Here is a 27,725-nt window from a genome sequence, read left to right as displayed (position 1 = left end):
CAGTAATTTTCAAGGAACACTTATCTTTTTACAACGCACTTTGTCGTCCTACGCGAGATTTCATACAAACCTATCAAAGCGAACGTAATGGAGATACCTACATGAGAACTTTATAAATATAGCAGACATTTTTCAGATTCCAAACATGAGAGCTCCATTATTATTTTTCTGTGAAATGTTCCACATATTCTCCTTTCATAAAATTCATAGTCCTTTTATATTCGTATTCACATACATCATTCTTATAGTAAAGCATTCTTATAAAGGACAGATGTTAGACTAATCCCATTTGTTTACGACTGAGAAATTATGCATTTATAGGAACATCCATTTATCATCAAAATTAAATTATTTTTCTCAAAGAAAAAGTTAGACAATCTATTCACTGAGATTGAATGATTACTTTGATAGAATAATATAAAAAGACATGATTAATATTATTATTATATCATTGATTTTCCCCGCGGCTATTTCTCGTGTTTCCTTTAAGGTATCGCGCAAGCGCTTCGCCATTAAAATCAGTTTTGACATATAAACCAAATTTATTATTAGTAACATCATACCTTACCAATCTTTAAAATGCATTCGAAATGTAGGTAGTCATAGGTGCGTGCATTCTGTATTAGCTAAAAAAGATACAAATATTTCCTTTTTTAGAATCCATCTGTAAATGTCACTGGTAAAAGTCCTCAGAGTTCGCCTTTTTGGCGTATTCTATAACACTTTTCCTGTAAAGACACCTTTCCATTAGCTGCTAAGAAGTAAAATTCGCATAGTCACGCATTTTCCCATGTATAGATAATGTTGTTGTGAGTGTGGGGAATATAAAAGCATCGGTGTAAGTAGGTCATGGAGCGACCTGTTGAATGTTCTCGACATACGTCCCCGGCACCGACCTCTCCCTACACGTAATTTTATTACTATATTAATTGACACGTACTATTCGCTGTATCTTATTGCAATTGCTAATTACAGAATAAAAAGATACAAAAGATGCAATTCCATCGTTTTAGTTACTCAGTATTTTCTTACATAATTTTTGAACTCAAATTACTACCCCTTTATCTATAAGTTTTAGTTGAGTCTATTCCAATAAGCTCAAGAGTGAGTTGTTTTAAAGTCTGAAAGGTGTGGGTGCTACAGATCCTAGGTGAAATGTCAAGAAGCAATTGAATTTCAAGTCTATTTTCATGAAATGTCGTCAAAGTAATTGCGAAAATTTTTCCGATCGATGTGAAATCCATGTAACATGGTATAGTGGAAATTTTTATGTAAATAGTAGAGTTTGATGAAGTATAATGGTCTATATTTTTGCGCCAGAGATAAAATAAATAAAGGATTGTTTACCAAACTTCAAAAACTATGAAGTAATTGTAAATTAACTCTTTTTTTTAATAAAAATTTAAATTAACTCATATAGACACATAGCTTATTTAATTCTTTATATGTAAAGATTCACGATTGGACGTAAAGGACTCACCACAACGTATCCTAAAAACTAAGACCGTTACAGGAAGGTATCAGGTAAAAAAACAATTCTTTGTATTGAATAGTATAAGGCCCACTAGATCGTTCCGTCACTGAGCATAGAGAATATCGTGTCGTTTTTCGATCCTGACACGTTTTTATAACAGTATGATACGTTAGAGTGGGTAGAGTTCAGCGAAAAAAACATAATTATATTTTTATTCAAATAGTCATACTGCCTACGAAGTCTGTAGGTGCCATAAAATCGTTGCTAAGACGTCTAGACCGATAGTTATATTAGAAAATTTAATACATAAATGGTAAATGGTAATTGAATATGCTGATAATTGAATATTGGCTACCTCAGTAAATAGATAACCTGTATCAAGAGCGCAGTAATTGAATTTCACGTGGAGGTTAAATATAGACTTGTTGCCTCCATAATAACACTTGTTAGTTGGAGCACTGAAGGATATTATTTCATGCTAAAATAAATACTTCTCCAAGAATTATTAACCCCTGGCGCAAGGGAGTTTTATAATAAGCATAACGTTGATGACTGTATTCCTGTGTTTTGTAAGTGTATGTCTGTAGTATTGTAAGTCGCAAACGAATGGACCGCTTTAAATACATTGTGTCGGATCTTAGCTATGTTAGATGAAAATCCGTCAAAGATGACAGTCGCTATTAGATGTCGTATTAGTATTTCTTCTCAACTCCCTCAATGTTGGTATCAAATGAAAGGGTTTGATTAGTACTATTAAAATGTTCAAATAAAAGTTGGCCAACAGACTGGGTGGGGATTTTTTAACTTTTAATTCTATTTTATTAAGTATAACTAATAAGTCGCCCGAGGATTCTTCCGCGTAGTCTATGGAAAATTCATACAGTTCCCATTCCCGTGGGTTTTCCGGGATAACACGTCACCTTTCCTCTTGTCTTGTCCTTTCCCAAGCCAAAAATAACCAAATCTGTTCAGAGATCTACGCGTGAAGATGAGATGGATAGAGGAACGAACAGAGTTGCTCTCGCATTTATAATATTAATAAATATTTTAAATTATCATGTATAATGAAACAATATTATATTAATGACTAGCTGTTCGCCCCGGCTTCGCCCGTGGTACATATAAAGCCTAAATTCTCCCTCAATACTTTTATTGTAGGGCATCTAAAACTGAAAGAATTCAAAACGAACCAGTAGTTCCTGAGATTAGGACGTTCAAACAAACAAACGAACAAACTCTTCAGCTTTATAAAATATAGCTGTCCAGTTGAATATCTGAATTATTGCGATTAGAGTTATATATTTGAGTTTAAATAATATCAAACGAACTAACTAACCCTTCAGCTTTATAGGTGTTTATAGGATATGTTACGGAACCCTATTTTTTCCAAAATAAAATATAGTCTATGTTACTCGTGGATAATGTAGCTTTCGAAAGGTGAAAGAATTTTTAAAATCGGTCCAGTAGTTTTTGAGCCTATTCATAACAACCAAACAAAGTTTTCCTCTTTATAATATTAGTGTAGATATTGGATATAAGTACTTACACTTCTTTGGTTTTTATTAAGATTTTAATTTATTTAGGTTTTAGAAACAGATTTTATATCGTGAATTTTACTATGTTTATGTCGTTATGTAAGTCAGTAACTATACGTATGTCATATAACATCTCATTCCAATGTAGTAATTCCTTTGACCACACGGACGAAGCCGCGAATAGAAAACTAGTTATTTATTATTTACATACGGTCTATGACTTACTTATTTTACTTATAAATCGTGAAGAGTTTGCGAAAGATTTCCCCAAAATAGATGCAAAAAGATAAGAAGTCTATTTTTCATTTAATACGTTTAATCAAATAAATAAAACAACTGATAAGACATAAACTTGCCATATAAGTACCTTTCTCTTATTAAAGGAGTTGATAATCATATTATATATATAAAACATAATCACAATATTATGTAATCTAGAGTATTTTTCATATTTATACAACTTTCAAAATTAATCAATACCATTTTGAACATTAAAATGCTTTTATTGACATTCTTCAGAAATGTCGGTATAAATATCGTAACGGCTATTTAAAAAATATCTTATTTTTTAATTTACAATCAGGAAATGAGGCCAATCGTAATTTATTTCTTAAAGCAACTTGCTCATTCTGATAAAAATTGATGAAATTTAGTTGGCTTGGGTACACAAACAGGCAATAGGCACCCGGAGTTTTAATCAAATATCCTATTCGATTGGATGAAGCCCCTGTTGATAAATGAACTCATCTAGCAGTGGGAGACCGCCGGCTCTCCATACTACACCTACATTGTTTATCGATACTCATTACCTAAATTAAATATTCAATTTATTGTTTACATTGAGGCAAATTGTATTGTTCAATATTTATTGCAATCATTTAAATATAATTATAGGTTTCCCGAACATGTTTTATATAGCGCATTATGTATAGGTATTAATGCGTTTTTCTTAAAGTGAATGGCTATTGTGATTCGATTTAATAAATCTTCATTTAATAAGTGTTTTAGTCAGCATCTAATGATGGAAACTGATAGAAATCGAGGAAGAACCAACTAATTCACATTGAATAATATCTAAGAAGTAAATTTGACCCATTTTTCGGTTTCCAAGTTAAATTCAATAATCGGATATTATTTAACTGATCTTATGATAGATTGAGTCAGAAGGTGGAATATGGCACCCCTCAACGGCGACGAAGAAAGATACGAAATTTTGTACATAACGATATAGCCTCAGAACTCCGTCGTTACATTGCTTGCAATAGATAACTAGATAGATTTTATAGTTATTTATATCAATTTAATTTTCTTTTTTTTTTGTGGTTGAAATCGACAATTTTTTTTATAAATTCTATTATATGATTTTAAGAAAGACGTGTCTCATGAAAATATCTAATCTTGTAAAATTAAGCATACGAAAATTCAATTCACGACAATTCTATATGTCAATGTACTAATTTACAATTTCATTAGCTGCTCGCGGACCACAACAAGGCTGTCATTGACATATTGCTATTAAGCATCATTGATTCCCAATTCCCTTGTTATTTATGATAATAGCACAATGTGGTTTCCGTTCAATAATACCACAGATAATGTAATACTGTACAAGTAACAATACTAAATTGACACTTGTTGTTATCATAAAAATTTGCCGATGAGCAAGTATAGACATTCTAAATATCTATTGATTTATTATTCAGCATTGTGTAACCAACACATTGTATAATTTTTTCTCAAGAGAAAGTCAATCTGCTATGTGATAAATTCTTGTTTAATGATCATATGAAAACCTTTACCTATATCAAGCATTCGCGTATAATTTTGATAAAAGGGTTTTCGTTCGAGTAATTATTTTTGAGTAGGGTAAACATTTTATTCGTGACCTTTATAATGTGATAATTACTGACTTTTCTAAATATATGAAAATATTATATATAAATAATTGGATGCTTTGTAATGATTATTTTGCATAGCGCGAATTTAATTTGAAAGTTATTCATACTACATATGTACTATAAATACAAAAAATAAAACAGAGAAAGAACATCTTATTTGTATGGAATTTTGTAAGTAAGTACATACACAAGCAGAATACTATAATCAAGATTGTTCATATATTGTTCAACAACATAGGCAGTTATTCAACCCGGGGTTGAATGCTGCCGCAATCGCTGTGTGAGTGCAGACGCAGTCTCCAACTAGTAGATATTAGCCATGATTCTCACAAGTGATACGAAGGCTGTAACTACTACAAGCATACTCTTATAATTACTTACCCAGAGTTAACCGTGTTATCAACTTCCGGCCATGACAGTCGACGTTTGCAAAATGCCATCGTGGGCTTCTCTGGAGGTAGATTTCGGGGGACACGCAGGGAACCTCCACGGCGTGGGGGTGTGGCTGGTGCCAGACAGTCTAAGGTCCGACGTCTTGCGTTTAGAGCTGATGCACCCTCAGTTGGGAGAACCCGTGGAAAGCCTAGTGAACAATATCATAATTTAAATAAGTTATTGTGGTTTCGATAGTAGTTTATCTGTGAAAAGGAAATTATTTTTGCTTCAAATAATTAAGAATCTTTAAAATATGATGACACAAACATAATAAAACTTAAAATGGAATATAAATTGTTATTTCTCCTCCAATTGATAATTTAGATCCATTTCAAAATATATTTCAATGAATATTATTCATTAGTATAAGCTTAAAAACAAAATTGTAAGGTGGTTTATCTTTGCTGCATATCGCGATATGCACACAAAATTGTATAAGGAACGTGATATGTTTGTAAAATCAAGGATAGTAAAGTCTACGACACTCAACGTGTTCTTGGCAGATACCCTAGAAGTCTAGATAAATGTTATGTAAAGAAACGCTTTAGATCTTCGTTTCTCCAGCGCGAAAATAAAATTAATAAATACTTTATTTTAAGCAAATAATTTTTTGAGTTAAACTGTTTACTTTTATAGTATTTTGGAATAAATATATCACACAATAATAATACGCATTAATAACTCAACATCAGTTTAAATCCATTAAACTTTTAATGTGCAAATAATAAATACGTCTCCGTAGTAAGATAACACGGAAATGAAAACTTTAAGCCAGTGACAGAATAAGAGCAATTAATCCTTTGTCTTTTGATGAACAGCTTACTCGTCGGCCTTCTAGTGTAAATATCAGTACCTTTCTACACCGGTTTTCTTAACAAGAACAAATTTATTTTTTTATCAATGCTTACTATAAATACTGATTTCAGATTTGCGTCTAGCATCAATCAACAATTGTTCGTTGAAGCAACATATTCCAACATGTTCAAGTTCATAGTAGTTTGTGCCTTTATCGCAGTCGCGGCGGCGTCACCGGACCTGCTCATCAGACCTCAACTAACATACTCCACTGGAATCGCTCCCGCTGTGACGACTTACAGCACGGCTAGCGGCTACATCAATACCGCTCCCGTCGTGTACTCTTCACCTGTAGCTTACTCCAACTACGGCTACACGCATCTCATCAAGAAGCGCTCGCCCGGCTTCCTCGCCCCTGTTGCCACCTCGTACTCCAGCTTTGGCGCTCCCCTTGTGAGCACGTACTCCGCTCCGTTCGCCACATACGGCGCCGCTCCCATCGCCACCTACGGCGCGCCGCTCGTGCACTCCGCGCCCGTCTACTCCACCGCTCACTTGATCAAGAAGCGCTCCGCTCCCCTGATCGCCGCGCCGGCCTCCTTCATCGCCCCAGCCTCCTACTCTGCTCCTTTGGTGTCCACCTACTCCAGCTACCCTAGCTACTCTAGTTACCCTGCCGCAACCATAGTCTCAACTCCTTACATCTCGTCCGGACCTTACGCTTACACTCAATTCATCAAAAAATGAACGCATTCCAATAACTACGGAATGTCATAACAAAAGTCACAAGAAATCAATTTTTGGGTTTGTAAAAATAATGTAAATAAAATTTTACATAAATTTTTTGTCTTTTCTTTACATTTAAATTAATATATCGCTTTTATACATACCTACTTTTTTACAAACATTTTTAATATAATGAAAGTTAGAAACAATACCTCTCATAGTTGCTGCTGAGGATTGCGGTTGTTGCTGAGATTCTTCAGCGGATCTATGCCGCGACGGAGGTACCCGGCGCGGAGAGAGGGCCAGGCCGGCCACGCTGTCGGCCACGCCCGCCACATATTGGCTCAACGACGACAGAAAACTCATTGCGACACCAGTAAACTCATTAGTCACAATTTAGTTCCGAATATTCACTTTTGAACACAACACTTAATGTCAATGTGTCATTATTGAGTCCAAAGCCAAAACCCCAACGCACCTGAAAAGAAGGAAATAATCAAACATAAATTGCAACAATCCAATTACAATTCGTAAAGTATTTCGTAAAACGGAACGCTCTAGATATTTATTTTAATATCTAAAAGCTTTCCGATGTAAGCCTCTTGCCAACATCGCTTTGTGTACCTAATATAGAAATTTTACCTACATGTTATCCTTTGTACATAAATAACAAGTAATATTTATAAAAATATTATGATCTATGATGAGTATGACAAATTATAGTAAAGCTAGTTTTCCGCACGCGGCTTAGCTTAGCCCGCGTAGCCAACGGAAATTCCCATGCTAATGAGACTTCACTGCGGTTAAAATTAGCCTATATTACTCTCTTCCAGCTTGTCAGACTCAAACCAAATACAGAAATCATGTGATTGATTCGAAATGTACAAGCACACAAATAAACAAATATTTGTAATATTAGTAAGGATTTACCAAAAGCAATACGCAATTTATGCAGTTCACATAACTATAAAAAAATATTGTTGGGATTTCCTTAAAATAAGAGATATAGAAACTTAAACTTACGTATAGACATTAACCTTATCAAAAGCTTAAAATAAGGCAATATGAACTGAAACTAGCAGTAAATCCGTTTAGTCTCGAAGTAGGCGAGTTTGTTACTTTAATCTCATGCTAGCAATATTGGTATATGGCTGACAGTCTATTCATTTCGCCGACCACTGGCGCTATTTGATTAGCTACGCTTTGTTTTCCTATGACCCTTTAAACTGGGTTGCTGCCCAAATAATTTTACGAACAGACCCATTGAAACCTTCCCTAATTCCCAGAACATAACTATTACTCCTTGCTCGCACGAGGCTTTGCGTAAATTACAATGTTAGACACAATCCTAATTCGTTTACATAATATGATGTGTTAAATCTCTTAATCATGTTTCAAACTTTATCATCGTTTTTATTGCCCTATGCAATTTAATAAAAAAAGGTTTACAATAACATTTTTTATTAAGCACTCATAAACTACTATTGAACGCATGTCATGCATATGTGAATGCAGTTGTATATTTATATGCATAAAAGATGTATAACTCTTTACCTAGACTAAACAGTAAAATTATTTCCCTAACTAGATTAAAAATTCTGTAAGAAACAAAAAATACCAAAGACTGCAGGCAACAACAAAAGTACATGCAATCATTTTTAATATAATATCCGATCATTCCCAGTTATATAGTATTATATTATCTGTAGCAATTAAATCTTAAGTATGGGTACTAGTCATTGAATGAAGACAAAATTAATATTCGAGAGGATACATATGAAATGACAAAAGAATATTCAGTCTTCTAAATCGTCATAGTCCTCTTCGACCCTACTTGTGCAATAACTTCGCCAAGGATAAAAGGTCAACAAATTTTGATTTTTCCAAAGATCTTAAATATACCTTATTGATATAATACTTTTTGACTTCCCTATCCTAAATGACAAGTAAAATTATTTGAGAATTGTGGATGAATAATAATCATTCTATAGAAATTTAAATCACACACGTTTTAATATATTATTGTGGTAATTATATAAAATATTCCTTACTTCTGGTTTGAAATACTTGGTAACAGTAGAGTAATAAGGTACCATAACTGATTATAAATAAACAATTACCCCTCAACGATGAAATATGTATTCGTCTTTTCAATCGTAACGTTTTCAATGCTTATAAACTAATTGTGTTCTTATAACTTAAAAAACGACTTTTTTTTTGCTTTCTTTCATGTTGCGGCATTAAGGACCTTATAAGCACTTCCGAGTATCATAACAAGGTACTCCAAACTGTGGAACAAACAGAAAGTACATGCTACAAATAATATGCCTGTTAAATTACCTTAGGAAAATTACAACTTTTAAACGTTTATTTGTTTTTATTAAATTATTCCATGTATTATTGTAGAGTATGATATATGTTATTTTACTATTTAAGTTAAGAAACAAATTTAAAAGTTCACATCAAAAAGGATATATTTATATTTATATTTATATTAATTTTTGGTATACAGACTGAGTATGAGCTAACTTGGGGATTGGGGATTGGCTCCCTTGGGATAAAACAGGAATCTTGATATCCGGGCGAAGCCAGGACGAGTATCTAGTCCTATATAAAAATAAGCGGGAATGCTCATATATTTCCAAATACAAATCAAATGTGTGTGCGACTTTCGTGGTCAAACCTTTAACACATTACCCCAGACCTTATCAATATGGCAATCAGCCATTATAACTGAAATAATTGGATTAAATAACACAACACACACATACTAAGTATAGATAATTAGTGAATTATCTATACTAAATAGAATGACTGACACATACTTATTCGAATTCATTCATTCCAATAAATAGCTAGATCGTTGGATAAGATGGATCAAAGTAGTTTCTATTATTATGCGCGTACTGGAGCAGAAACAAATGAAGTCGTTTAACAAACATTTTAGTATAATGACTAAAAGGTTAAGTCACGTATCCAAAAGTTCCAACCAAGCCTAAATCAATAAGCGACGTCAAAAAGTGTCTGTGAACTACGCCCTACAGTGTTGTGTTGCGAAAGTAAACATTCCCGCGGATTCATTAAGACTTATCACCTCATATACCAATCTATATAAAGCAATACCACTGTATATTATATGACTAAATATTTCAGGTAGTGATTGTCGAATGGCATTTTAATGAAGATAATATTGAGATTAAACCTTTGCAACGATAACTTAAAAAAACATTTCTTAAAGGGAGTCCCTCGGGGCGGCCACATCTATAAAAACTCCTAAGGTAAATAAGGTAGGTACTAATTTGATTATTTATTAAAATTTTTGGAACATATAACACAAAAATCAAATAGTGTAAACAAAAAAATGTGCACTCTCCTTTTCGTTTTTTTAATACATTAATAATATACAATAAATCCTATCCTATCCTATCCTATCCTACTAATATTATAAATGCGAAAGTTTGTTAGGATAGATGTATGTGTATCTGTATGTATGTTTGTTACTCTTTCACACAGAAACTACGGAACCGATTGCAATGAAATTTGATATGTAGATAGCTGGACAACTGGAGTAACACATATGCAACTTTTTATCCAGATGTTCCGACGGGATACATACTTACACGGGTGAAACCGCGGGGCGCAGCTAGTACATCATATATCAATATGTCGGTCACATTATTGCACTGATCGGTGTTCAAATAAAACTACCAATATGATTCAGGACCAATAAGGCCTTCATTATTTTAACTATCACCAATGACCAAATTGATCGATAAAATTCCTACTTTCACTGTATATAAAATTTGAAATACGTACCTACTACTTACTACTAAAAATACGTATCGTATCTAATCTAAGGCAAAAGCTGTACAAAAAAATCTAATCAGTACAAAATCTTTCGATCAGAAATACCATTTTTCATTTTTTATTATTTTTCACCGTTGTAACGAAGTAATTGCTTACATAATACTCTTTAATGCAAAGCTTTCTACGCGAATTTCTACAACGTTAAATGAGCCGTTTTTGCCTTAAACTCGTCAGATTTACTTTTTGGAAATCATAATTATAAAGTCCAAAAATAAGATATTCGTGAAATTTTATAAATATTCTAAGAAAGACTAATTTCTCGCAAGCACCATTTTCACCATGAACAAGCTGTTGCAAAAAATAACGATTTAAAACAAACAGACTTTGACAGTTTCAGACATTTGTTGATTAGCAATAAATAAAATTGTATTTTCTTGTTTATGATTTTACGCGAGTATTATACATCTAGAAATTAAAGATTATTTTATGGATTTTGTACGCGATTTATTCATTACTAGCGGCCCGCCCCGGCTCCGCCCGTGGTACATATATAGCCTATAGCCTTCCTCAATAAATGGGCTATCTAACACTGAAAGAATTTTTCAAATCGGACCAGTAGTTCCTGAGATTAGTGCGTTCAAATAAACAAACAAACTCTTTAGCTTTACAATATAAGAAATTATATTATTTACCGACGTTTCGAACACTTTACAGCGAGCGTGGTCATGGGAAGACTCCCCGTCGGGTAAAATAATATAATGAATAAATCGCGTTTAGAATCCTTTGCAAATCTTTAAATTCTAAATGAATAAATTAGCTTTGCAATAAAAATTAAATTGCCAATGTTTAAACTTGTATAAAGTCTTTCAATTATAGTCACAGATATTAATTTTCAATCGCATAGACATGCAATCCGATATCAGAATGTTTTATTTGTACACTATTAAAGTATATTATTATTAGAATACTGAAGATCTGTATGACATCTTAAATATTTTTTATTATTTTTCTTAACTGTGTGTGGATTTTTGTTCCTACGTTAAAAATAAGCAGAATAGTAATAATATATAGAAAAGTATTCCATTACTAGTATCGATATACTTTTAACAAATTATAAGATAATCGTACTACCTGCCTGGGTTGGCAAAAAAAAGTTAAAAAGTAATGTGCCATAAAAACAGGAAGAAAATATCCTCCTGATTGGAAACAGCTAAAATGTATAAAAAGTTCTCGTTCTTAGGTTCTGTCATAAAAATTAAATGAATAAGTACCTACTTACTTTCTACCATAAAGTACCATTCAAGCTCTCGGCAAAAGGACGTATACCTTATAGGCTATTAACTTTTAAATTGAACCATTACAATAACCAGTAAGTAATAATTTTGACCGTGTAAAAAGTTTATTGATGAATTTTTAGACGATAGATATTAAATTTTTCAATGTACCGAATGTAAATGAATTTGAAAGAGATATACTAATGCAATATAAATTATGTTATAAATTTGATACATATATTGCATTGGATAACGATGACTGCACTTATGATAAAAGCCTAATGTAGCGATATCATACAACAAACAATGACGGATATTTTAAGCCATAAATAACGAAACAAATATTTAAATTCATGTACGTATTTAATAATTTGTATTATTATCTAAAAATGTCTATTTACGCTTCAACATTTTCAATTGATTATTGTTGTTATCTCTTTCTTTGCATGTTCGATTTAACGGGTACTTATAAAAAAACTGTTTTTGCTTTTACGATCAAATTGAGCTATTTTGCTGTTAATTGTTGTTTATTTTCATTATCATCGCTTACTGTATCATAGTAAATAGAAGTAGAAAACGATAAATTATGCTCTTTGATAATGATGTAAACAAGCAAGCTGTACACTAACAAAAAGTTCCGTGTAATAGGTACTACGCAATAGACTTTTCTCTCGACTAACTCTCTGAATAAAAAATCTTAGCGTATACAAATTCATATGCGATACATCTTTTTTTATTGTTATTTTTATGTCATAAATTATACTTAAAATTATGTCGAAATAACCATAACATACACAAAAATATCTGTACGTCTTTATTTACTCGATCCTCTTCTGGAATATTCTAGAACAACGTTTCCTTACATCATTCTTAAATCAGAATACAAAAACATTCGAACACTGTAAGCAAGTACATCTACATTAAATATATTTAAATAGATTTTAAACTTAACTCACCTTGAGCGCAAGGCGCCTAGCTCTGGCTGTTGCGCACCAAAGGTATCAACGTCTAATCAAAATTTACATTTCCATAATCTTAAAATACGTTATCAATGGGGAGCAGTAGTGTTATGAAATGAATGGAACACTCGAGCGCGTCAGATGGCCGTAGCGAGACGTTCAGCGCTAGGGCGGATTGGGCGGTGACTGCCTTCCCCGCAGGCTGCGTGCTCGCTCGAGCCTCGCCCGGATACGCTTCCTGTTGATTGTATATGCGACAGGTGATCCCAAAAGCTTTCAATCACGGCACACTGATCATCAAAACTCGACAAACTGCAATCGAATCGCCCTATTTTTTGCTATTCATTGATTGTTGTTAAACCGAAGTCATTATCAAATAGTTTAAGAATAAAGTGTTTAAATAAAAAGTTTAACAAGTTATTATGTTATAATAATGGCTGGTAAATATGAAAAAAAGTAAAGGTCATCGATAAGCTTTGTAACATATATTATAAAAATATACCCAACAAAGGCATTGGCGCTAAATTATTACAGTGTCCATTGCATTACAATTGAAAATCGATTCTATCGACGCTGGAGGACCATTAGAAGCAAAAAGGTTTAAATTAGCCAATTGCATGTAAGCCCTTGTTATAATTTAGTAGAATCTATGCATGTTGAAGCAATATACCCATATTGGCTATAAATAATTAACGTAAGTTATTTTTGTGTAGTCCATTTTACAAAAGAACATATAGAGCGTTCAACACAATCTACAATTAAAAATAATGTGAAGAAACTAAATGTCTGTCTGTCTCTCCTTCACGACTAAAACACTTAACCGATTTCGATGAAATTTGTAATAATGTGAAGAAAGTAAATGTCTGTCTGTCTCTCCTTCACGCCTAAAACACTTAACCGATTTCAATGAAATTTGGTACAGAGACAGTAGATCATTTTTATTCCGGAGTTATTGATATTAGTCTCTTGGAAACGGGATCTATACAGGGGAATACCCCGGACAGAAAGCTAGGTCATTAATACAGTTGAAACCAATTTAATACACTATAGTATATAACTATTGGTTATTAATATTCCGTTGAAGCTATGACTCGAAGTACCCAGCGCATTGACTCCCAGTTTTGCTCGCCTGGATTTAGTGAGAGCCAACGACTCCTGTAACTTAATTACTTTTGGCGAAACTTTCTAACAGTAATTTATTCTTAAACGAGTGGCCATTCTAACAGTGATTAGTAAGTTTTGTATGCTACACCAACCCATAATAAACGAGTAGGGTTCCGATAAATTTTGCTTTAAATAGGAAATCTTTTAGGTAATGTAATTAAAAGTTTGCGTTATATTTTATAATAATAAGGATTGTTTAAGAAGTTCTACTACGGTAATTTTATTTTGAAATATTAATTATTAAAGCAAAAACATAGTTTATAACAAATCTGTTTAAAGACAGTGTAATAAAATTAACGAAACATAAGTCAGCAAGCTTTAAACAATTAAATATCTCATTCGAAAATTTTATGTTGCATTGCATTCAAGAAATAAATAAATATTGTAATATGCTCGCCCTTCCCATTCATTCCTTTATTCCTTCCACCAATCCTTCTTTATACCAGAGTGGACAACGCATTTGTAAATGTACATGAGCGGTGATGATCCCTTACCATCAGCTTATCACCAGCGCAATTGCCATTGCTCATTACAGCGTATAAAATCGTACTAACAATCAATTGCTTATTAATTCGTCGAATATCTAAGTGAGGGCGGGACAACTGAAGACTGTCTATTTTAGGCGCTTTGTCATGTTACTTGTCATATCTCGACGTAAAAGAGGCGTCGCCATGAACAATAAACATCCACTTGTTATACAAAGCTCGTTAGTCTTTATTACAACGGAGCCATAAAATTCAATATTGAATATTATCATACTTTATCACACTCGTCAAGTGATAACGGGAATCGTAAACAAGCTGTGATCATTGAACCATTTAACTTGTTGCTGCCATAGTTGATAATAATCCGTGCCTTCATGATATAGTTTACATGACGAACAAACGATTTAATCTTAATCTCATGTTATAGAAAAAGCTCTGAGTCAGTAATAAGAGTACAATTCCTTTGGGTTGCAACATCTACGTGACATGTCAAACTTCTAAGAAATGTTGAACGAAAGCAGACGTGCAAAGAATAGCTTTTAATCTTATAATACTTAATGGAATAAAGCTGAATTCTTTTTTTATTTGTTTGATAATTAATAATTTTTTGATTTTTTTAAATCAAGCCACATGAATCTGATACAAAAAGTTACTATTTAGATTTTAGGGCTACACGATAATAGTCTTATAATAAACTATGAATCAAAATCAGGATAGGTACAGTTCTCGTGATTTAAGTAATTGTTAAATAATTATTTATCTTTTTTTAACTGCTAATTGTTTCTGTACACCAGACACAACAAATAAATAAAATTTAAGATGTATCGTATCAAATCTAATTTCTCGCTTCTCTGATCATTATCAAAATATTAAGCAAATATCGATTTTCTACCCCAAAGACTCAACTTGTAATGATTTTAAACACAAGGGACGTATTTAAAGTCAACCCAGAGGCTTGAAGTGGAAAAGGGGAGATTTGTTACTAACAATAAGCTCTATAGAGAGCAGTTATTTATTATTATTTTGGTCTCATCGAATCATGTTCTACCGACTATTAATTTACTGACTTTATATCGACGTATATGGTATATTAAAAATATAAATCTGTAGTATTTTATAAGAATATTATGAAAAAATAAACTCAAATGAAATAGTTGAACTCAAATGAAAAGAACTCGATGAATGAATTTGTATCGCCCGTATCTGTTCCATTATACTCGTACTTCTCAATTATTTTTTTTACCATAGCTTTGTAGCCTATATAACAGAATATATTCAAAATGGTCGAGCCTTTAAAATTTTATGTAAACTTTCTTATATCACATAAGTATTTAAAACCATAGCTTTGTAGCCTATATAACAGAATATATTCAAAATGGTCGAGCCTTTAAAATTTTATGTAAACTTTCTTATATCACATAAATATTTAAAACTAATATATAAAGAGGAAACATTTTTGTTTTTGTATATATGTTTGTAATACTTCACACAAAAACAACTGGACCGATTTCTCGGAGTCGAGCACGCTTTGGCATGAATTGGGCAAGCTAGCACAGGGGAAGTACCACACCCCACAGGAGACCGGCGTGGAATAGTAACAAGTTATTTTTTTTGTGCTGTGAGTGAGGGAGCGGGAGGCCCGTTTCGGGCAAAAGCGGGCAGCGCATTCGCGCGAATGTTCCTGGGCGGTGGTGATTACCATTAGGCATTCCAGCTCTACAGCTCCACTACCCTGTTCTGTTATATAAAGCAAATTACTTGTCACAGAGACGAGTCACCTGGACCGTGACAAACTGAGCTTGACCCATATTTTAAATTTATTGATCGTGCGGCCGGCGAACAATATGCATTCGCTAAATTAACGTTTACCTTCTGTTATATTGTTAGAATTTTTATATGGTCAAAGTTAATGCAGTCCTGTAAATATTACCAGTCTCAAATAAAACACTTAAAATAGAAGATATGAAAAGGAGTTAATACAACGGTTATAAACATCCGTAGATACGTCCGTTCCTTTGGGAGAAAGATACTTCCATCCGAGTTCAATTAATGAAAATTTTATAATATAATACATATCCAACTGATTAAAACTAAGAATTTACCGCCATACATCATACATTTTTAAATATTATTAATAATATTATCAAAGTAAACAGTTTTGTAAGTAGCAGTATATTAAAAAAAAATAATATTGTCTCATTGATATAACTGTTTACCTTGAGTTTGCGTTATAAATCAATGATGTCGGACATCCATGTGGATGTATAAATGTTTATATTATGAACAAAGTACAGTAGTAATTAACACGAGTATTGGTCACTAACAAGCACCTAATATTCATATTTTGATATACAACCTATAAGATTAATATACCTTATCAGACACTTTGATAAACAAACGTTCAATTTGATGATGCTAGTGGGCAATCAATCTGGTGATTCACCTCGTGATCACCACCCATAAACATTTGCAGATGTTAGGTCTCTGCAAATGTGTTACCTGGTTTTAAATCATAATGCTTTTTTGGAAAAAATATTTCTACATCAAGTTTATACAGTTAGGATAGGTATAAATAACCCTTATTTTTAATACAAGTATTACATATACATTCCCAAATGTCTGATATTTTAATTATCTTTGAGAAACTAAAAGCAACTCTGTACGTAAAATTTGTTTAAGTAGTATCACTTACATAATGACGGTAGCTTATTTTCTAAATGACAGGCTAACTTACAAAATAGTCAGATCCATTAGCGATTCCAGGAATAATTTTGATGTGATAATTTCGTAGTGGATAAGATTAGAAGAACGCTATTATTTTCACCATAATAACATTTTATTATGTTTGCTTATAAACCTTTATCTTTTCATCTGTTGGCTTATTAGATTGTAACAGTTATATTCAGTATATATTTTTTATGATAGCAGAAAACATTTTACTTACTTTACATCTAAAAAAAGAACTACAAACTTTTCAATGATCTGAAGCCAGTTCAAATAATTGCAACGCAACTGTTATGGCAAAGCCAGTTCTTTAATTTTTTTATATTTCATAGGATATTTCAATAGGATGATCATATATGCATTGGGATGAAAGGGTGAGAAATAAAAAACTAATTCGGATAAAAAGGTTTATGGAAAATGATTAAAACACAGCACAGTGTTAAAACTAATAAAAATTTAATTTAGGATCACAAATCTAGGTAATTTATTGTAACATGGTTACGACAACGGAATACCCATACCGGCGAATTGAAAGCATTTTACAATTTAAACGCGCAGTTATTACACATTAACAAGTAATTCTATATTTATATTTAAAAACGATTTATAGTTATCACTACATCTATAAATATTCGATTCTAAAATACTGAATGAGAATGGTCGATAGAGATTATTAACAGCCAATTCTTACAAATTAAACACCACCGGTCGTTTATGTATCAACATCTTTATTTACAAACTGTTACCGAAACCATTTAAAACTATAACAAAATTGTAATTTTGGAATGATGGACGGAATGTCTAACGACGGTGCTACGCTGGCGCCTTGCTAGCGATTAGGCGCAGCTGCAAGCGCAGCGCTTCACGCGCTTCTCTTTATTCAACAGCGCGTCCACGCTGCGAACCGAACGAGGTTGCATATCTGAAAAAAAGTTAATTTTATTATTTCTATAACATATAAAAGACATAATGACTGATTAATTGAGTAAGTTAGTAGAGTCGTGCAACCTATTTATATAGAATTTTATGTTTATACAACACCATAAAAGGTCAAAGAGAGTATAATTAAATATGAATACCTATTACTTTTAAATACATGCAAATGCGTAAATTACCGAAAATTTTGCAGCTTTCAGCAAAAGAAAGAGTTATCATTAACATTTTATATCCTAAATAAATTTCGAATGACTAATTGCTTAATTTAATTATAAATTTTTTAATCCGATTAATAATTACACAATACATAGGTGCGATAAAACCACTGTCACATGGCTGTCACTGTTACGTGGCTTAAATTTTTTTTTGTATACATATATATTATGTTGTTATTGAAAAAGATGTAACTTAAAGTTTGACGCTTACAGAATTAGTAAAAAATATTCTCAGACATTTCGCAGATAGTATTGTATAAGATAAATCAACCCTTAGCTAGTAATTAAAAACGAAAATTAGAAGTTAGAGCTTTAACTTCTAATTACAATATAACCAATATAATTAATTAACATAATATGTATATGGCACATTAGACACGAGTCTACGCAACTTGCGAGTATTAATTAAAGACTTCGTTAACTTTATGCGTTTGATAGATCGTAAAGACAGAATAACGTCTAACAGGTCAACTAATTAATAATACGCTAATTTACAATGGGCCCTGACATCCATATTCCATATCCTATGCAGTAAAAAAGTACGCGTGCCCGTGTGTATGAATTGACTATTAAAGCTTCACGCGATTGACATTTCGCGAAGACAATATAAGGTTAGTAGGATCACCTATAAACATTAAAGATGTGAACACTAGGGAATTTTCTCGTATTTTTCTTTGTAATGTAGCGTTCCTACAAAAAGTCAACGCTCTGTTCGGTGCAATTCTCAATGAGTATGTGCATTTACTTGTAACATTTCGTAGTACCTTGCATTCACTTCTGTGTCATACGCTCGTCTTATTTTAAAATAAGGTTTCTGTTTTTAAAACATTGAGCGTCACAACAAAATAAAAAAAAAACAAAATTTTTACAAGGGAACGCGCTATAGTCTAGTCTATCAGCATAGTAAGCTAACTTACAATGGGGCCTGCCGTCCATATCCTGTGGCAGCAAGAGAGTGCGTGGGGCGCGCGGCGCCTGCGCGTGCGCGTCCTGCGCGTAGGAGTCCTCGTGTTCCTCGCCGCGAGACTGCTCCTCCGCCTCCGCCTCCGCGGCAGCCGCCAGTGTGTTCATTATCGTCTTCACCTGGAATAAACGCTGTTTTACCACTTTACGTTCTGTGATAACTAAATATAAAATATCATTATTTAATAGCTTTTGCTATTTATCTAGTTGGCTTCGCTCGTTCGCTTCGCTCGCAAATTGAATTCTTAAACCCACAAAAACGTATAGAAAAAATTGTAATAAAATCGGTCCAGCTGTTTAGGGTGAGTTCAGTGCCAAACACAAACATAGAATAAATATTATGTATAAAGATTGATTGAGAGTGAGTACATATTTTTGTGGTAGCTAACTGGGACAGACGACATATATTGAATGTTACGATTAAAACTATTTTTTTTGAAAAGTTAGATTTTTTTCTATTTACAGTGACAACTTCGTCGTAGCGATTTTAACTGACTCGCTTGCGCAAAACACGTTTTAAAAGTAAGAGCAGTTAAAAAACTTCTAAACCAGTTTTAACTATCTAAACCTAGAATAAAACCCGTTTATTTAAACGACCTACCCGATGTTTAATTTAAAAGGTTAAATTAAATTGATTGTTGGAGTATATACATACTTGTCATAAAAGTGTTTAAATATTGTATTGCTAAATTGCTAACGTACACAGTTATCTATGCTTAAAGGCTTCGCAGAAAAATACAGGAGCTCTGCACGCTCTAGCACGAAGCACTAATTCTTGAACTTTCTTTTAAAAATGCTTTCTAAATCTCCCAAAGAACATATTCTGCATGCGTGCTATTGAGCGTTCTGGCTCTTATATATGTCTAAACAACAATAAAAACAACTGCTTGACAAACATAAAAAGCTTTCTTTTTAAAATATAAGAATGTGTTAATGATAACCATTAATTTATTTTATTGAGGAAAAGTCATCGTTCTTTTAAAAGTATCTAAACGTTCAATAAAATCATACGACACGGTGGGTGGTTTAATCCGTACATCTTCACTTATTTTACCGATATAAATAAATAAATTGTAACTACTCTCTCGCGACCCCACTTATGAGGGATTTATTTAAGCGCATACGTAAATTTATTTTATAGAGGTCGGTGTATATGAAACCTATGCTCGGAACCAATTCAAACAGCTTCATATATAAGTCGATCATCAATCTAAAACATATGAATTTTCAATGAATTACAATATCAGCCTTATTATCTGAATAATAATAATAATAAATGTTTTCGCTATTTATTAATAAAGCACAAGAAAATGGGTTAAGTTAATAATAATTTGTCAGTGAGTGTGTTAAATTGTCTTAAACACAAATTAAATTAAAGCATGTTAAATTTGTTTACATAACAAGATAAATTCTTTATCACTAATATAATGACATCTTCCACACTTACAACGAGAATGAGAAATTTCTTCGGAATTTCTGACTCAAACTCATAGCTCATTCTTTAAAATGAGCCGGTAATAAAAGAAAATTACTTTCAACATATAGAATTATATTATGTTTGCCTAAATGAGAAGAAAAAATTACAGAAGCTTTCCGAGCAGTTTCTATCATATAAACGCTTGGAATAGTGTTTTAAATAATATAAGTATCTAATTGTTGGCATGATATTATTATTTGTTGGAATGAAAAATAAAACTTTTATGTTTCAAGTATTAACAAACCATATCATTAGTTAATTTTTGTAGTTTACGACATGCTATTTTATTAATTATCCATCCAATATTAAGATAATCAATGCATTTAGTAAAAATTGCCAATGCGATTCAAGACTGCAAATCTGAAATGGGTCTATACGACTATCCAGTAAGAGTGTCGGCGTGCGACTGAAATGTAAATGCGTTTTCAGTAGTTCACCTCCTGCATGTCGTTGTCGATCTGCTGTTCGCGCCGCTGATTGGCGATAGCGTCCTGCGCGGTGCGGTGGATCATTCTGAGGTCGTCCTGAGTGAGGTCGTACGGCAGATTCATTTGTACTGGGCTGCCTTCCATTTGCATTTTCTGTACCTGTATAACGTTGTATGTGTATCAGCGTTCAGGGCTAAAGTCGAGGTTGCTGAATTGTATATGTTGTTACATATTCACTAATGGAATTGTAACGCAGTTCCTCTAGAATCTAGACACTCTCGGTCGATTTTTTAAATTTTGGATATGCTTATATGGTATTTTCTTGTGTTTAATTTTACGCGAGTATTATACATTTAGATATTTAAAATTTTTCAACGGATTCTAAGAATCTTAGTCCCCCGTGACCACGCTCGCTGTAAAATTTTCGAAACGTCGGATTAAATAATATAATGAATAAACCGCGTTTAAAATTCCGTTAAAAAGTCTTAAATTTCTAAATAAACGTCTTGTATGGTTTATTGCAATATGCCATCTTGAATAGTTACATGTGTAAAGATCTAAAATGAATGCATTTTGATGCGTATTATATATCACATTCACATATAATATTACCCATTATGCTCTCTTGAATTTCTTTTTCTTTTTATTATATGCATCACATCCCAAGAATTTAACAGGAATGTAATATGTATTTCAGAAGAAATGCGAGTGCAGTTTTCTAGAAAACTTGCTCATTAGTTGCATGACATGTTTATATCTTACTAGTTTGTGAAGTTTTGAGTCTATTTAATATTTACTTGTATTAAAGAGATGTCAGTTTATATCGCTATCTATTATCTCTTTGGTCTGCTGTTCTGTATATAATTATTTTGTAATATTTAATACCAATTTCAAATTGAAATTGTACGATTCATAAAATTACCTCTGGTTGTTCCAATTCCTGTGTCGGAGCCGTTTGAGGTACGAACTGGTGAAGGACAGCGGGCTGCTGTAAAATATTTATGAATAATAAACATTAAAAAACCGCTTTGGTTCATAAAATTTATTGCTCTAGTAATGTTAGAACTATTAGGTTAATTAATGAACTGTATCGAGTGAAATTGCACCTGACATGCGTATTCACATATAACGGTCGCCTCGGTTAGTGTTTCGTATGTGTTTAATTAAATATTAGATTTTTGTTATAGGTTTAAAATCTTAGAATAGGAATATTTGATAATAATTTATATTAATACAGTTTGCTGCTATGATTAAAACATTATTATCACTAAAAGTCATTTACAACAGCAAACGTAATAACATATACTAATTTTTCCTTTGCTATGTTAACGTCTGACTCATTGTTTTATATATTATTGATATTTAGCGCTGTGAGACTGTATACATTTACATCAAGCTAAAATTGAACTGTGAAACTCTAACAATTTTCATATTTTTAAGTTCGCTGTAATAGTTATAGGCTCTTATAAAAAAGCAACAGCAAAGTTTTTTGCAGCTTAAGTTTACAGGGTCGTCTAGCTACAAATAACGGACGTGTGTCGTTATTTCATATTGTATCAATTATCATCTATCTAAAGAAGGTAAACGACTTATTATAACTATCAGACAACTTACATATTATATTGTGTACATAACATTCCTTTTAAACGCCAATATACTTGAGTAAATATTGTACCCGTATGCTAAGGAACAGGAAAGTTCCTTCACCTTCTGAGCAAAAAGTCATTAACATACATATTTACAATATCATATGGTACATACGACGCACCTATATGCATGCGTACCTGCGTTGTAAATTTATAATAAATATAAGTTATGCAAGATTTTTTTTTGGTTATACAGAAGAATCTTATTTATACTATGTTGGAATACATGTAATGGCTAAGGCCTTTAGATTCATTCTAATGCAATTTTTTGTGTAAACGAATGGCGAGTTTTTCACGCTTTAAAACATACTGGTTCCCTAGAATAGCTATACAATAAACGGCTCACGACATATTCTTTGTCAAATAATCATCAAACTTCCATGCTTTGACTTTTTATAATGGCACAATCAATACGTATTGGACTTTTTAAGCACTATCTACTTCTTCATATTACTCCTTTAAATATTGTATTAAATAACTTTTTATGAATTTGCATTTTTATTTAATAAAGTACAGTCTGGGATATTTATTGAATAATATTAATCAAAGAATTATTTTTTACTACTGTGATAAAGAGAAAGTATAAATCGATAGATAGCAACGTGTGTTGTAAATAATTTTGATGTGTAATACTACCAATGGTTAAAAGTAGTAATTATCGGAGTATACTTTGATGTGGATTATAGATAACTTAACTATGCTTTTAGCCGTTTCATTACCAATTATTCCATTCCTATACATAAATACAATAACGCATTAATACAGCTAAAATTCTCAGAATAGCCTATAGAATACAATAATATGCCAATAGCTATTATGAGAAAAAAACAAGACAATGACGAAAAATTGGTAGGCACAAATTCTAATTGCGCATAAACTCATGAATATATTTTCAATTGTAATATTATCAGTTAACATTGTCTACGTAATTAAATATTCATTCTATTAATATTGAAATCGAAAATCAAGATCTTGCAAGGGTTTCGCAGGTATTATAAGAAAATAAAAAAACAGTTCATATTACCTCATCTTGATCCTGTTGTTGGGCTGGTGGTGGTGGGGGTGCAAAATGTCCCATGACCTCTGGGGTTGGGGCCATGTTATGGGGTGCGGGGACAGCAATCACACGCATACCGCGGGGTACTGGCATTTGCTCTTCGGGGAACATACGTTGCTGAAAATCATTAGTTAATTGTAATACGTACAATATTATTCCATCCATCCATTTTGACTTTAGACACATTGACAAGCCGAATATACTCGTATACGCTTCAATAATAGTGTGGTATGGTTTCAAATATGAGGCTAGTTATTATTTTTTAAATTATTGATTTAATATGAAAGAAAACAGATGATCTACTATACCGAATCGTTTTCAGTTTTTAAATATCATATAGATCGCAAATCTATACCTCATGTTGTTCCTGGTTTTGTGGTGGTGGTGGGGGCGCGAACGGTCCCATGTTCTCAGCCGGGGGCATGTTAGCTGGGATGGCCATTACTCTTTGAACGTGAATGCGCATCTCCCTGGGTCCACCCATCTGTTCCTCTGAGGAATCCCATGGCATCTGATAATAAGAAATTGTTAAAATAAGATACAATTATGTTTACTATTTCGATAATTTAATTTTTACGGAGGGAGCTTTCCTTCGAATGGAAATTAAATGAAAGGTGAAAAAGTTTAAATGTGATGTGGTTTCCGTATATATTTATTGAAAGAATAATAAATTCTATGTATTTTTAAGATATAATCGAAGCCCGTTTATCGTTCCACTTTCTTTAGCACAACAGTATTATGGTAATGATGATATTATTTTTTAAATAAATAACATTAATCATTCTTATGAGAAACCATTTTGACCTTTTATTCTTTTGATTTTCATAAAGATAAATTGTAAATTTAATATGAAATTTCAATAACTAAGAATCATCTTTATTTTCATTCTATCAATACGTATTGATAGAATATGTAATTATTTAAAAATTTTCATAATATAACATGTGAAATAATTTTTAAATAAGGAGTCATCCCACACGACTCGATTAATCCATATCAACATCATCAGTTATACAGCCATTTTTTCTTTTTTATAGAAGAGTTAGCAGAAATAAGGATTTGGGATCATTCAATTTGCCTCTCTCCGTTTAATCAAAAACGGATTGTTATACTTGTATGAAAATAGTAATATCAGAACAGTCTGTTCCCCAAATATAACAAGGTTCACAATACATTATTTTATTTGACATGTATTTCCCTAAACATCTTGAACAAACAATACAATCGGCTCTCTCTTGTAAGATATACGGATTTTTAAAGTTGAATTGACAACCTTTTTATTAGAATTATTAACTTATTTGAGATGAAATTATAGAGAACAAAAGATAATAAAAGTGTACAGCGTAGTGGTATGAATAAAACATGCGCCCATTGTGCAAACGCAGTGCTTATGTTGACATCATACGATCGCACATCACTGGTCAACGCCAATACCGAATCAATGACCCGAGTGTGTAAAAACAAAGCATCGCGGCGTGCTCTACGTGAGATGAAAATTACTGTTATTTTCGATAGCAATTTGCACAATACATTATTATAGCTATCTAAACAGAGTTGTTTGTGCAGAATAAAAAAATGAACACTGTTATTTTTTTGAATAAATCATGATTTAAATAATAGCTTCGATCAACTTTTTTATTATTGTTTACTTCCGTGCTGCGTCCTACAAAAATACATTTGTAGATAATTTATAATATAATAATCATGGTTAGTTGGAAAGTTGAAAATTCTAACGTAAATATTTGTTTAATATCTAACAACATATAATTATTATTGATCATAAGAATGGCACAGTTATTAAATATGCTTAAATGCTTTATATTTTATTGCAATTTCTATATTAATTTTCTCGCTGGAAGGAACGTATACATAAAAGTTATGAATTATGATTAGCTGATTAGATCAAGTTTATTAATATTCAAGTTACACTCCAATGATTGATGCGGAACGAAATAAAAACACGGAAGAGGTGGCTCTTTGTATTGTCCACGTATCATTATTAATTGTTATATTGTTGATACGTTCCTGTTCCTTTATATTGCGTCTGCAATTTTATTAATACTTTGTATATTTTAATTAAGAACTCTTTACTGCGTTGTAAATAACGAGTGTAACTTATATTTTCAATATAATTTAAATTTCCAATTAAGCTCTTAGGCGCGCATAAGTTTGTTTTTTTAATTAAAGATACACGATATCCCTCTGTCTGTATTAAAAGGGTAAAAATTATTGTTTTAAATTCTAAATACATATTTTGTATAAAGTATGAAGTTTACGTGATACCCATCAAGATCAAACTTAGATTCAATTAAGACATTTAGACACTACCTACATTGCCAATTCGTTAACATAATATAACGGTACCAGAAATTGAAGAGCTACCAGCAAACATCATGACCTTCGTAAGACAGTCAATATAAATTAAATTAGATATATACCGTAATTAACATACGGTTTCCGTTTAATTTTTTAACAAACCGTATTTTTGTTGCATCCGTCGAGACCAATGCCACTATCGCTATATATACACCGACAGATTAATACAAACATACCTCAACCGGTTTTAGATAAAACAACAAATATTATGGTTGAATCTTGGAATATATCATCCTTGTATCGAAAGTATGAACAAGACACATCCGTTCAATATCACAGCTCATTTACATGTTTCTTTTCGATGTGACTGTGGATAATAAATTCAACATTAATGGCCTATCTACTTTCGTCGATTTCTTTTCACTCAGCATGTTTACGCTTCAATATATTAGGATTCAATCTCGATATTGCTTTTCGCTTTCTCGAATTTTTTACACATAAAATCAGATTTAGTAAAATGTCGCTTTATGTAATCACCGGCAGAGTTTATTATGGAAGGCCATAACAAAAAAAAGATGTTTGCTTCCTGTATTCATGTTTTCTATGTACATTTTGAAGTCGACCTCGTATTTTCAGTTCCTTAACATGTGGATAGACTTCAGACATTGATGATAATAAAAATTTACGCCGAGAGAATATTAAATAGCGCAGTTTATTACCAAAGTAACAATGAACCAGAATTAAGTATGCAGAGTCAACCAAAATACAGCGTTGATTGTAATCAAATATACTCCACCTTACGTAAAAACAATAGTTAATTAGGTTTGTATATATCCCGAATATCTATGTAGGTACATGTGAATTACATTTACAAGTGCTTTAAATCCTTGAATAAATCGTGTTCTAAGTTCTCAGCAATAAATGAGCAATTTAAAATGGTCATGCACAGAGCAAATTAAGCTCATACCTTCAACTATATGATGGATGGTTGATGTTACCATTTTTAATATAATTGCATGAATCATTTTAATACATTAAAGTTTAAACTACATCATATTATAAAGTTATGTAAATTCTCCTTTGAAATAAATATAAATATGTAAATATGGCCTGTAACAGAGCAAGAGATAAATTGCTAACCTTCTGTTCACATTGTTCAAATTAAGCACTTTCCATTGTGATCCGAAATATAAGTATAAGCCTCACCATTGTTTAGTGCCAAGTTCGGTAAATTTTATTTTTATTCTCAAACATTTTTATATAATTATTCAAATTCTGATTTCAGCTGAAAACAATAAAAGTAATCTTAGATTCCTCAAGATGTACTATGCTCTGGGACCGCTTCCTATTGTTCCGATACCTTCAAGCTGGATCCGGTCTTCGATTATCCAGCTCACTAACAACGCACAGG

The 27,725-nt window shown here is 32.2% G+C and overlaps 3 protein-coding genes across 5 annotated transcripts in view; 1 reads left to right on the top strand and 2 right to left on the bottom strand.

Moving 5' to 3' along the window:
- The window catches only part of LOC119840721 (BAI1-associated protein 3), a 49,282-nt gene extending 41,963 nt beyond the window's left edge, over positions 1–7,319 (bottom strand). The window contains exons 1-2 of the mRNA XM_038367434.1: positions 7,076–7,319; positions 5,289–5,490 (exon numbers count right to left, since the gene is read on the bottom strand). Of these exons, the coding sequence (XP_038223362.1) occupies positions 5,289–5,490; positions 7,076–7,229 (356 nt within the window). The 5' untranslated portion in view covers positions 7,230–7,319. The remainder of the gene's footprint in view (positions 1–5,288; positions 5,491–7,075) is intronic.
- Positions 6,263–6,974, top strand: LOC119840718 (cuticle protein 16.5-like). The gene has a single exon (XM_038367432.1). It carries the CDS (start codon positions 6,321–6,323, stop codon positions 6,882–6,884), a length of 564 nt encoding a protein of 187 aa, XP_038223360.1. The 5' UTR covers positions 6,263–6,320; the 3' UTR covers positions 6,885–6,974.
- A 10,350-nt stretch (positions 7,320–17,669) lies between the features above and the next one.
- Positions 17,670–27,725, bottom strand: part of LOC119840899 — a 40,199-nt gene continuing 30,143 nt past the window's right edge. Inside the window, exons 7-12 of one of the 3 annotated variants that reach the window (XM_038367674.1) lie at positions 24,354–24,509; positions 23,966–24,115; positions 22,218–22,280; positions 21,305–21,454; positions 19,345–19,522; positions 17,670–18,198 (exon numbers count right to left, since the gene is read on the bottom strand). In XM_038367674.1, the coding sequence (XP_038223602.1) occupies positions 18,113–18,198; positions 19,345–19,522; positions 21,305–21,454; positions 22,218–22,280; positions 23,966–24,115; positions 24,354–24,509 (783 nt within the window). In that variant the 3' untranslated portion in view covers positions 17,670–18,112. Of the gene's footprint in view, positions 18,199–19,344; positions 19,523–21,304; positions 21,455–22,217; positions 22,284–23,965; positions 24,116–24,353; positions 24,510–27,725 lie in introns of all 3 variants that reach the window. The other 2 variants (XM_038367673.1, XM_038367675.1) reach the window with 2 other exon arrangements.

The sequence above is a fragment of the Zerene cesonia genome, chromosome 7 (genome assembly GCF_012273895.1).
Source record: "Zerene cesonia ecotype Mississippi chromosome 7, Zerene_cesonia_1.1, whole genome shotgun sequence".
In the NCBI taxonomy this organism is placed as follows: domain Eukaryota; kingdom Metazoa; phylum Arthropoda; class Insecta; order Lepidoptera; family Pieridae; genus Zerene; species Zerene cesonia.
This window is presented reverse-complemented; position numbering and strand designations above follow the sequence as displayed.

Bases quoted from the DNA above. Each gene is read 5' to 3' on its own strand.
- LOC119840718 (XM_038367432.1), top strand. From the start codon at position 6,321: ATGTTCAAGTTCATAGTAGTTTGTGCCTTTATCGCAGTCGCGGCGGCG.